Consider the following 13,024-nt stretch of genomic DNA (forward strand, 5'->3'; position numbering starts at 1 on the left):
GAAGTAAACATAACAAAGTCCTTTACTCATCATTCATGAGTTGTCCATTCTTAGAAGTTGCACTAATGTTGATGAAACACGATTGAATGATAGTGGTGCGTTGTCTGTAGCATGTAAGCCTTAAATGGAAAATGTCCGACATGGCTAATGCAAGTTATGGGCCTTGAATTTGGATGTAGCTGAAACTGCAGCTAATTTGCACTGACTTACGTGAGAGTTTAAGCTAGCAAACACGGACCCAGAGATTATCGAGGTTAAGGCAGAAGAGTTAGTTGTGATGACGCTTTCCCCTTCCCCATGTAAGTACACACGTTGTTCTTTGAGATGTTGTAACACATTGCCATCATCACACCTTCTAAATTAGCAGAGGGCAGTGTTAAAATTGATCCAGTTAAAAGCACTTTGGGGTTGATTGGAGGTAGTCTTCACAGGCACATTGCAGAATGTTTTGGGCTCCAATCCATCAAGAGTAACTTTCAGTGCTTTCTCTTCGCCCATTCTTTTTTTAGCCAATATTCTTTAATCGGTCTCTTCTTCACAATGGTTTAGAGTACGAGGCCGTCTTATCTAATTTGGATTGAAGACTACCTTCAACTTACCCAAGTGATGCACGATTTAGGCCACTTCAAGCCACAGTCCTCACCAGATTCCTAAATGGCCGTTGACTTCCACATCATAAAAGGTGTGCGAATAAGGTGATAAACAGACAGGTCACATTTCACATTTGCTAGACCTCCTCCAGGTCAATCATTCATTGCATGATGCGATTTGACCTCTGGTGTTCCTTCGGCTTTCTTAAATGTCACAAGTCTTATCATATCAGGCATTTACAGGCTTGATTCTTGATGTAAATTAGGTTTTCCTCTTTCTTTCAAGCAGTAATATCAACGCGGATCAACCATTTTAAATGGCAGGGCTCCTTATTTCATAGCATCTGAAGTGCTTTACACTAAAAATTGGTTTGTCGTTAAAATTTCACCTTAAGATTGGGTGATGTGAACACTGTTGAGTTCTCTTTCCCAGTAGTGGAAATCAGAGTTTTAGCCTGGACCCTCACATTCGACTTGCATTTCAGTCATGCATGGAAGTAGGAAGGATGATCGGAATGATGAAATGGTATATTTAGATGAGTGTGAGGAATCAATGTCATCGCAGGAGACGCATGGAGAAGTCGACTATGACGCCGACGATGAGGACGAAGTAGACTCGAATGGTGAAGAAGTCCTTTCTCGAGTAGTATCAAAGGAGGTTGCAATAACCGAAAATACACCCAAGGTTACGAGAAGGGCCCAGGTTGCCTCCTCCTCTTCCTCCTCCTCCTCCTCCTCCTCCTCCTCCTCCTCATCATCATCATCATCATCATCATCATCATCCAGTCCATGTCAAGGCGACACTTCCCGAAGGCCTCCTACATGGTACCTTATCGTCCGCCTTACACAGCCCATCTTTAATTCAATCCAGATATTTTCCTTTCATTTATTGTTTGTCTTGTAGGATTTATGCCATATTATACCTTTGTAGTTGTTGTAAATATGAGCAGGCCCGTGATTGACGACTGCAGGCTGTCAGTTATGTGTGAGTCAAGAGCTTTGATCCTTCTCCCTGTGCCTTATCATGGTGCGAAGTCACATCACTTCAGTGCATAGTAAGTTCAGTCTATCTTGCTATCCAAACCACGATAACGATGCCAATGGCATTTTCAGATCCGTCAAAATCGTCCGTAGCCCCTTTAGCCTGCTCACTTCCCCTCTCTTTCTTTCAAGCATTCGGCATCTGCATCATTCTCTGCACTTACGTTACCTTCACTAGATTTCTTGCCTTGCTACATTCGCACAACATCTATCGTAGGAGCATTTCATCTCCACTCTACCGTGTGTCAAATACATCAAAGTGGTTTAGCACTTTCTTGACTTCCTTGTCGCTGACAGACGATATTCCCCAATGGAGAAGTAGAAGAGGGATTTTAAGAGTTCCACAGCTAAATGTTAATTAATTGTTTTGCGTACTGCGAAACTCGGAATGGAAACCTACTTCCTCGTCTACTGTTTCCTACAATACACTGGTTTTGCCCATCTTTGCCGTGCCTCGTCACAGATTCTGCCATCAAAACAACCACCTTTGTCGTCACTGACGCGCTTTTCCTATTGCAGATCTGAGTGTCAGCCTTTCATTAAGGGACCAAATATGTTGCTGTTAGTAATACGTTTAGCCCAGTGACTTTGCATTCTGTTGATGTCTAAGGGAGCAGAAAACAGGAATGGAGGTAAGGAATTTGGCAATTTCGAAATAGTCTGCCTGTAGAACTAAGAATTGAATCGAAATGGCAAAATTGTAATTGTGTTATATTTTAAATTGTTTGGGTACTAATTTAAAGAAAGGTGTCAACAGAAAATCTCATGAGAAATTCATCATGTCGATGTGTTTGTTCGTCGATTCTGTGAGGCTGCACTCCGGCCTATGCTGTTGTTAAAGGTCTGCCAAATACTGTCCCCACAAAAAATAACAATTCACTTAAGGTACCCACTTCTCTCCATTGCAAATGAAATCAAGTATCCTTTCACTTGTTCGCGGGTGCTTTTCATTTTAAGGCGCCGACTGTTTTGCGATTACTGATGTGGGAGATTGAAGAGGGAGAGGTCAAGTGTCGAGACTCAAAGGAAATAGATGGAGTCTATGCAGTGCTTTGATAGGCTTTTTGACTTTGTGTTTGATTGAGCATGCATTCAAACCTTTGCAGATTGTACTTGCACTGGGTGGTCTATGTCTTCGAATGGAAAGGCAACACTTGATGTGAGTGCCGACAAACCACTATTTTGTACTCTAATCTAATTTTTCTGCAAATACATCGCCTATTTTTGTTCCATTTAATTTTGTCATTAGGAATTGTAAAAGTGACATCTCTGCACCCGAGCTCATTAACGTAGTATATTTGAATTAAAAACAAATTTGCATATTTGTTGCACTTACTAGGGTAACTAAAGCGGTCAAGTTTTGGAAGGAGGAAACAAGGCGAGAGCTTGTTGAATGTAGTAAAGGGACAAAGGGTAGAGGTGACTAGGAGCGAGATGCCAATACCATGCTGCTGCTTTAGAAAGAGAGCAGTTTAGTTGGTGGGGCAAGCAGGAAGGAAAGTAGGAACACAGGCCTTAAGCGAGTACCGATTTGGACACCCCTCCAAAGACGTACCCCTTCAAGCCGTGGTGCAGCATCACATCTACCGATTCATGGCATTGCATACAGTTCGTTGAAAAGTGGAGAAAAGACGATAACTGCCAAATGCCGAGTCCATTACTTTGGTACACTCGTTTATGGTACTGGAAGGTTTTACATAAAGAAAAGTGCTTGGTCTATTGGTCCACTTACAAAACAAAGTATATATATATATGAAGTAAAGAAATAATATGCAAAACCTTAGATTGATAAAGACACACAATCGAATCTGTATATTGAATTTACCGTGAGCCTCTAACTTGTTGAACAGCATAATGTAAGGCAGTGATATTGCGATAGCAAAATTGGTCCGAACAAATCAAACTTTCCAAATGAAACAATAATGGAAATATAAGTGTACTGGATGGGACTGGGTCTTAGAATCAAAGTAACAATGCCTGTTTAATGGAAAGCTTGAAGACGAAACCTCACGGATGTAAAGATTGACGGTGAATGGGACGACAGTGGCAAAGTCTGCAGTGCGCATTCAGGTCACACCACCATTATTTTAAGGGGGTTGAGATCAAAAGAATAAACGACAAGCTATCACATCGAGAAATCCTAACCATTTTTGACCAGCATAAACTCTAATTAAGCCAACAAATGCCAAACTTGTTTAAGCGCCTCATTAACCACAAATGCTGATACAAGTGAGACTAAAGGCTAAAAATGATGCCGTGGTCACGTCGGAATCGGATGAAGAAACCTTGCAACCGATGCTTAGCAGAAGGCGAACACAAATTTTACAGACCTTTAAAGGAGAAGCTCTAAAGTGAAACCTCCATTTCTGTCTCACTCCTTTAGTAATATCCCATAGCAGCCTGGAGTTATGTGATTGGAACCCGGAGGGTGAGGATGAGTCCTTTTGTCCTCCCATCATTTAGTGGGGCACGTGGTCTTCCCATAAGTAAGTTTTGTGACTGTATGAGGTCTGGTGTTGCATTGCAGGAAGAAGAAGAATAGGACTTGACTTCATCACAATGAATCGTACAAAAGTTTTACACACACCTCTTAGCTGTGTCGTGACGAGCGAATGGATCTTAGGCTGGAAAATAGTTGCGTCTGCAGACTACCACACACAAAGCGAGTGTGGCTCCCTGCGAATCAAGCAGCCGGTGACTTGGTAATTTTAGATGGACAATGAGTTTATCGCTTGAGCATAACTAATGACACTCCCATTATCCTAGTAATGCTGGACAAACGTCAGTTAGTCTGTGCGTCCTCACACCGCATGTAAAAGAGAGGAAGAGGAAAATGGCGGTATATCTCTTATCCGTTCATAATTCTGATCTTTCAAACATCTCTCAGCTGACATGCATATTGAGGAAGTGGCTTGACCAAAGCAGTTGACCTACCTCAAGAAAGAACCGAGAAGGATGCATAACCTGGTGCATTGGCCAATGCTGCGAGGTTACCGGTGGCCTCTCCTTCTTTATCCAATTCTGGTCAAAACAATCCTTCTCCCAGAGGCCATGGAATATTATTGAGTGGGCAATGCACACGTGTTGATCCACTGAATGACCTGCGACTACGGATCAATTCTGGATTACTGAGGAACCCTTTTATCGCCACTGCTTTTGCAGCCCCAGTAGTAGTGCAGTCTATTGTAATATAACCGGCACAGTTCTGATTGAATGATAAGACTGCAATTGTGATCTCATCATTCTGTTGCATCTCAAATGTAGCAACGTTAATGCCCTCCATGTTGATGGGCATGACAATGCTAAATGCAGTAAGTTTACCACCTCGGATTGTACGCTATCGGATCCTTATCGCATCCGTGTCTATGTGTAGACACTTCTTCTGCAATTTAGGCATTGAACAATGCTCCAGGCCGTGCTTCCACCAGTACATCTACCGGAGGGATGGCTTCCTCTTCACTCGAGGTTCCTTCGTCAACCCCGTCTCCCTGTTGCTTGTGCTCCCTTGGAGGTGGAATTGATTACTTATACTTATGTAAAAAACCATTATTAATATTGTAGACTTTAATGAGGACGGATTAAAACTATGTTTTTTATATGTCAAAAAGCAAACTCACAGGATTCAGTGTGCATATGTTTAAGGCAAAATTTTTAAAGCTGTGTCCACTTTGTCGTTTATTTGTGCAAAAATTACTTTTAAGCATTACGAAAGGCTTAGGATTTAAAAGGGTAGATCTGTAGATGTGGAACTAATTAAAATGTAGAGAAATTCACTCCTTCGCTAAGATTAAGGGCTGTAACTACTGGATTCAATGTCAGACCGAGGGATGACAGAGATGCGATTATAATTTGCCATTCATTATGCCCATAGAGGAGGTCTATGACGTTTAGGCTGAAGTAGAAGATGGAAGAGAATCTTTTTCCTGTGTATGCGTGCAAGGTGTACTAAGTGGACTTTTACTGGTATCTGTAAATCTGGTGAGGGCAAAGGTTTGGAATACCCTAAATCCTGCATCAATCCAGCAAATTAGAGTCTATCCCATATCTAAAATGGCTCTGTGGAAGTAATTTGCCTCGCCTCCATTTAGCTAGATGTAGTGTGATGGTAGCATCGCTTCTTCTCGAATTAGCATTATTGCACAACTTCGTAATGGGTCATTTGAAATCGTTCGAGTCTGGTGTCAGTCCAGCTGCCAATCGTATTCTTGCAGAGCACCGATTTGGGTGATTGCCAAGGATAGAATTCATGTGTAACCCTACCGTGAGGAATGTTTTCTGATTCACACATCAGAGGCAGATGCCTTTCTTAAGCCATAGAAATTAGGTCAGTCACCCTTTGGATAGAGTTTGCCTGTCACTACCATTAACGTAGCATCCTGAGTCCTCCCTGTAGTCATAACAGAGTGAGGTATTATGAGCAAGAATGTACAAAGAGTAGAGCAGAGCAGAGAAGGGTGTACTAGCATTAACTCAGAAGGCCATGCCTCAGAGTAGGGGTAGAACCCGTTGGGACCAGAGTGACCGCGTAAATGAGCCTGCAAATCACTTTGCTAGAAAGCCCATAGATCATCATTGACTGCTTTAGCAGCAAAAAACCGGAACTCCGAAAATAACAAGTGGTGCTTGTTGAGTGCCGTCAAAGAGAATCGGGCTCAGAAGCTAAGTATATTTATTCTTGAAGAGAAGGCGATTCCCCAATCTACTGTTACATAAACAGCATCGACATGGTCTCTGAGGGGGTTTCATATTATGCATAAGTTTGCTTTGTTTCAAAGAAAAAAACTTTATACAGGGCAGCTTCCATTTGCATGCCAAATAAAAAGTGGCTGGCATGCTGTCATATCAAGGCCGTATCTAACAATCAGAAATTAGTGTAACACTTAAAAATAGGCACGTCCGCATTGAAATGAGAGCACGCAAATGAGGCAGAAAATTGTGGTTACATACACGCAGAATACTTTCAAGAAAGATAAAATTGCATCGCCTTTCATTTTGGCGTTAATATTAGCCTCCCGAGTCTTGGATGGATTTGTGGCTAAGGTGAAGGCGCCGTTACCCTTCACAAAGGAGACCAACGCCGACTCTTTCATAAAACATTGTAAGATCGCAATTTCCTACATAACCAGAGGAGATAACACGCCTCTTTACCAATCCTTTCAATCCAGGCTTTTGAAACTGAAGGTAGAGATGGAAAGAACCAAGGAAAGGTAACTCAACTTCCACAGTGTGTACGCAGGTGAAACTTCGTCTGCACTAAGCAAAAACGTAATAAGTAAAGTCATTCTAAAACGTGGCAAAATTCCATGCTTTTTGAAGATCATGTATAATAGAAGGTTTAAATACAAATATTGCACCTATCGAATGGTTCATTCAGTTACATATGGTTATCGAAAACTAAAAACAACCATAACAACAACAACAACAACAACAGTCCTTATTCTATGACTACTTCCACATCCAAAAGCAACTGTTCACAGTACTTGGAGATTCGTATCCTTTCCATACTTCAATTTGGCAGCACCTATTTCGAATTTGTCCTGATTTTGCAACCTTTCATGACCATCAAATTGTTGATTAAGAGCGCTATATTACTGGAGTACAGAAGAGCTAAGCGCATACAAGCAACCCCGAGGTATGTAATACTGGGCGGAGGTACAGTCTCTGGTGACCGAGGGCCCACGTAATTGCATGCACAATCGAACAGGACACCACACCGCCACATTATTTCCGAAGATGTTATGGTGTCTCAATCTTGAGAGTGTAAGTGTATTTCACCAGTGGACTCCAGAATAATGGTGCATTTTCCACTGGTCTCATCAGTTGCAGTGGCGGATTAACAATGGTAAGTATGGTTTTGTAATTTTGTCTCGTTCCCAATATTTTGCATGCTTTGACCGGTTTTATGGAGTCACTATTTAGGCTGGGCAAAAATACTCACCTAGAATTCCAAATGATAAGGCAAAGAGTGGATGTGCCATAAAATGTTGATTGAAATGAGCATAGCACGTTCTTTCGTGCATTATGCCCTGCTACTTATAAATAATAAGTGGGAGTATCTAGTATGGTCTACTTAGAGACAGAAGTCGAAATGCACAACACTCACTTCACTTACCTCAGTAGCCTTCACTATTCTGAGAAAGGATTTTTTCGAAAGACTTAGTGTCTGAGGAAAGGATGCCTGTTTTACAGTTTACTGGCTCTACAGGCGAATGATCCTGTAAAACCAAGTGGAAACGATTGTAGAAATCATCATTTTGCATCTGTGGTGACATTGTTAAGCCCATTTTGTGAAATCTTCTATGTAGTCGCATTGCGAAAATTGTCAGTGAATGGTATGAAGAAGCGCCTTCTTTCAAATTGCTCATTTAGATGTATACCTCATCTCTTGTGTCATTACTTTAAATGTCATCCAATTTATTGCAGCTTCTCTGTTCTCTTCTCGAGTTATTCGATTCCCGTACACAAGAGCAACATAACTTAATTGAATTCCTTTTAATTTAGAGTTGAATTACTAACCGGATAGACACATGTGTGATGTGGAGGCAAAGAGGTGTTTAATTTGTCCAAGCATAGCCTAGGAAATTAGATGGTGGAGTTGTTGTCTTCCAAAAATTGGAAGACTAAAGTCAAATGCGAGGTAAACTGACATCCTCAGACATTTGTACTGATTAAGCTAAAAGGCACCTTCCATCAAAACGCACTTTAGCACACTCCCACATCCTATACTGCATGAACGATCCGAGTAGAATGGACGGTCCTGAATGCTGAATGACAAAACTAAAGTTAAACACAAGATCAGGCTCTGTTGTAAGTGCAATAGATGATGGTAGCGGAAAGGATAGTCTATGTGGCTAAGTCTTTACCATTTTAAACACGGCATAGCTAAACTTGCGCTTTCGTGTGGAACGTCTTCTTGCGTGAAATTTGGACACTATTGAAAAACAGACGATTTGAGGTAAAAAGTTGTACCCCATATCACCCTACTGCTTTAACCATTTCCCAAGACACTGTAAATGAAGCAAGCATGGCAGGAATAAAGCAAACATAACAAAGTCCTCTATTTGCCATTTAGGAGTTGTTATCTAACTGGAATAGCTACGCTGGCGGTAATGGAACCAAAGTGAATGGCACTGGTGCATGGTCTGCATCATGGAAGCCTGAAATGGAGAAGAGTAGACTCGATGGAGGCCAATTTTGGGCTGTGATTATGGATGCAGCTGAAGCTGTTGCTAATTTGCACTGACTTACGCGAAAGCTGAAGCAATGACTGCTGCAATGCAAGCAGACACCAGCCCAGAGACTGTGGAGGTTGAGACAGATGCGCTACTTGTGGCAGCGCTTTGTCCCTTCCCTATGTGAATAACCATGACATTTACCGACATGGAGATGCACATCATAGTCACACGTGCTAGCTTACCAATGGGCGATGTTTCAACTGGTCCGAGCCAAATTAATTCACCGCTCCTTGCTCCATATGTCTCCACAGACACATTGTACAACGTTTTGGGCAACAATCCGTCTATAGCGGCTTTGCCGGTCGAAAAAGGTACATGTGTATAATTGGGTGTGCGAGTAGAAGGTAAAAATGCTACCATAATCAGATCGCTCCAGCCTCGTGAAGCCAATCTGTCGGCATCCCAACGTAATTCAATGGTGGTTGGCCCCAATTTACTCCACTGGAAATGTTCTGGCAGTTTGTACTTTGCATTCACTGCCTCTGCAATACAACAGGATGAAACGTGATGTTGAGTAAAAACGGAGAGGACATTCCATATCAGTTAGGGAAAAAACTTAGGAACAATTGCAGCTACCACGCAGACAGCAGTAATTGTGGAGGTAATGAACAACAGGTCTTCTCCACTTTCGCCTCCAGGATGCAACAGTAAACCTGTCTGCTCCACTGGGAACAAGTATTAGTAGTTATTATTATCCGGAGTGAAAATGTGCACTGCAACCATGTGCACATGTGACGAAGTATGCCTGACATGCGTAGATGCAGGTTCTACATGCTTTGTCCCAGCAGCCTGCATAATTTAACCTCACATCTCATTCGCCCAGTGATTGGCATTTGCAGTCTATCCCTACATCCATTGCCTATATATTCACAATGCACCAAGGAGTTGATTAAAATAGAGCATTAGTGGAAATAGTGCATCCATGTGCACGTGTCAATCAAAGGGAGAGTCGTTTATTTCTTCAAGTGATGCCCATTCACTGCACTTAATGCGTGTAACATGTCAGTCATTCTTTGGCCAGTACCACTACACACCAGTGTGAATGCATGCAACTTTCTACGATAAGGTGAAAATGAGGGTTTCAAAGTGAGGAGATGCAATGAAATGGAATGACACTATTCATAATTTATGATTGAGACAGCTCATCAGCACAACGGAGGCAGTCAACCGATGTAACAAATGTGCGAGTGCTGATGTATGTGAAATAATGGAATGCAACTTACGGCCCACTCCTCTGTAGCTTTCAGCCAAAAGCGAAATCACCACCACAATAAGGTGCAATTGAAAGGACATCGCCAACGTGGAAATGTGTTGCATTTACATCTGAGGACGTATTTATGGGAATGTGTGCCAAGCATATTAGCCTATGAGCTATGAGTATTTGACCTAGAATGCAACTTCTCTATCCATACATTGAATGGTACGACGTGTTGTTTCATGTGGGTGGGTCAGCATGCAACTCCCACGCATGCTATCATCAGGGCGCACATACAGGTTATATTGAAGCCATGAAACCGCTGGGTGACTTTCGTGTCACAACGGCCTGAGCCATGGAAGCGAGGATTGATTATGGAGGAGAAGGAATGGAAAATCGTGTTTAGGGCACTCCTTATGCTGCACCTCTAATTTGTCAATGCTATGATGCAATATTTGTATAAAGTTGCACAAAGCTGAAGAGCAGTGAGAGTGGGTAAGGGGGAATTGCAGACATTGCACGTTGATATGTCCACAGTGCTGAACTCGAAGCCTGAACTATCTCTTACAGAACTAGCTTTGAATTATGAATGTGTGCGTTTGCTTTCACCTTCCTTGTCGAATCACCCTGTCATTCTGTAATGCACAGCAATGTACTGCTATGTTGCAGTGCAAATTACCTCGCATTGTCTTACCCTCAGAACTGTTGCAGGAGGGAATAGGCTGTTTACTGCCTTCCCAATATTGCAGTTCATATCAGTAGGACACCCACAGCACTCACACATTTCAAATCTTTTATTCAAGCCCGGAAGCACCAACATCCATTTGTATTTCGCTACTCAAATCAGCCTCTTTCTTTACAACTAGCATTGCAAAATTCCACTATTGGCATGCATTATCAACTCCAGACCGGCATATATGCGACAGTTTCTACCCTCTCATTCATGAAAAATTAGATGTAATTAGCAACAATGCCAGGACCTGACTGCCACGTTTTGGTGTGGAAAGTTAAGCCCGACCTCCTTGGCTGCACATGACATCTCTGTGTTCTGGCACGAATCTCTCCACCACCGCAATGTATTTGCCGAAGATGTTGGGAATTTCAGTGAGGGTGAATGTATCCTTTGTTGGGTGAGAAGGCATCTGCTCATTTCTTATGCTTCAGTTGGCAGTAGGGTGCAAAGGCGAATTTCATCATGTTCAGACATAAGGATAAAAGCATGGTCTGGATGTAATGGAATAGTGGAATGCTCACTGCCTTCGGTGTGGTCCACTTAAGTGGTTAAAGCACGTGGGCTGATTCCCTTAGCTGTGTATTAAAAATTATGGACGAAATGCCTGAGTGGACAGCCTCTCTGCATACGGTTGCACATATCTCTCTAACTTGTCAGATAAAGCCATTGGGGATGCACTAAGCAGGATATGATGGCAGGGAGTATATCCGATGAAATGGATTGCCTTTTGAATGATGACGTAGCTTGCATAATTCTGCCTCCTAGTGCGTCACAGTGAATGTCGGTTAGCAGCCAAATATAGTCAAAACCATTATTGCATGCTTTTGAGATGGGTTCCACTCCACACCAGTACACACGAGTACGGTTGAGGAGGATAATCTCGCAGGCGTGATCAACTTTGCAGGTTGGTTTACCTACCCACCTACTTCATTGCGCATTTTTGCATCTAACTTTTGTTTGAGAGGACTTGGTTGAACGCATTTTGTTAAGGGTTCAGTGAAATCAGGCGATGGCAATAATTGGCCGAGTGGAAACACAACACACGCAGCATCTGCTACTTGTGTGGCAAATATGATGCACTGCATTTGCAGTGCCACGCAGTCCCAACGACTGCTTATACCCCTCCTCCACTTATTCAACAACCATTGTTATTTTGCATGGAGTGAAGTGGACATTCAACATGAAGATGGCGTTGCCGCCTGTTTCCCAACATTCAATGTACATACGCTGAGAGGAGAATGACAAATATGCCCATGATACTGGTGGTGTACCTATTGGGAATTTGCTGATGCTGCTGTTGAAAGAGGGGGAGTGTGTGGGGCATTTGCCTCACTGGAGGTGATGATAATGTGGCACTCATTGGCATCGCCTACTGTGATTAAACTCTCAACTAACTGTAGCCAAGTAAACGCTTGCAGTCGTCAGCTTGGTTGGACTAAAATAAAATAGAATGGGGGGAGGCAATATTTTGCAACGGAATTCTCCATGTCTTAAAATTCCTATCCAAACTTGCCATCCAAAATCAAGTCATGAATATTGAAACAATGCTTGGATTGAATTTACGGAGAGTTCTAATGTCATAATTCCTCTAGTTTAGGGGGGTTCATTCAACAATTTGTCTTGGCGTGTGCTATTTTTGCTTTGCATGTGAATGCACACTGAGCGGCATAATCAATGAGGGAATAATCGTACATAGATGGTGAGGTCATGAGATCCTCCTCATGGTCATCACGTGCATTGTATACTTGAATGCTTGAATGGTTCCATTTGCTGGAAAGGTGGTCAAGTCGAAACACACACACACCCTGCACCTTGGCGGGCATGTTGTGGAGGCGTGGTTGCTCTTTATATTTTTTTTGGGGAAATTCAATGGTAAGGGCATTCATAGACAGACGGGGTTGAGGTCGACGGCACCTTCAAATTGTGGAAAGTTTGACTGTGTGACTGAGTACGAAATAGTGTACTAGCGCTTTGCTGGCAGAAGGAGAGATGAAGATTTCTAGCAGGCCTATGTGTGTTCCAACGGGGTCGGCATTTGCCGGTGGTGGTTGCCATAGTACGACATTTCCATTAATAAAAGCTACTTACCTCCCTACCTCTACTGGTTTCCCATCAAAACAAGACAATATTCAGCGCCTTCCAGCTCATTTAACGACGTTTGCAACCACTGCTTGTCGCCTCGTCAAAGTCACACAAATTCAGGTTGCAACAGCGTGTAAGAATTGACGGA

At 42.5% G+C, this 13,024-nt stretch overlaps 2 protein-coding genes across 2 annotated transcripts in view; one reads left to right on the top strand and one right to left on the bottom strand. All coding sequences in view use genetic code 11, as the record gives it.

The window, feature by feature from the left end:
* The window catches only part of EGR_08804 (hypothetical protein), a gene marked incomplete at both ends in the record, with an annotated part of 10,150 nt that extends 7,463 nt beyond the window's left edge, over positions 1-2,687 (top strand). Inside the window, 3 exons of the mRNA XM_024498053.1 lie at positions 1,076-1,213; positions 1,276-1,415; positions 2,589-2,687. Coding sequence (XP_024347525.1) covers positions 1,076-1,213; positions 1,276-1,415; positions 2,589-2,687 — 377 coding nt within the window. The remainder of the gene's footprint in view (positions 1-1,075; positions 1,214-1,275; positions 1,416-2,588) is intronic.
* A 6,188-nt stretch (positions 2,688-8,875) lies between these two features.
* Positions 8,876-10,159, bottom strand: EGR_08805 (hypothetical protein; the record flags this gene model as incomplete). The annotated part of the gene is made up of 2 exons (XM_024498054.1): positions 8,876-9,348; positions 10,090-10,159. The coding sequence occupies 2 exons, from the start codon at positions 10,157-10,159 to the stop codon at positions 8,876-8,878; spliced, it is 543 nt and encodes a 180-aa protein (XP_024347526.1).
* Between the last annotated feature and the right edge of the window lie 2,865 nt (positions 10,160-13,024).

The sequence above is a fragment of the Echinococcus granulosus genome (genome assembly GCF_000524195.1).
Source record: "Echinococcus granulosus chromosome Unknown EG_S00120, whole genome shotgun sequence".
In the NCBI taxonomy this organism is placed as follows: Eukaryota; Metazoa; Platyhelminthes; class Cestoda; order Cyclophyllidea; family Taeniidae; genus Echinococcus; species Echinococcus granulosus.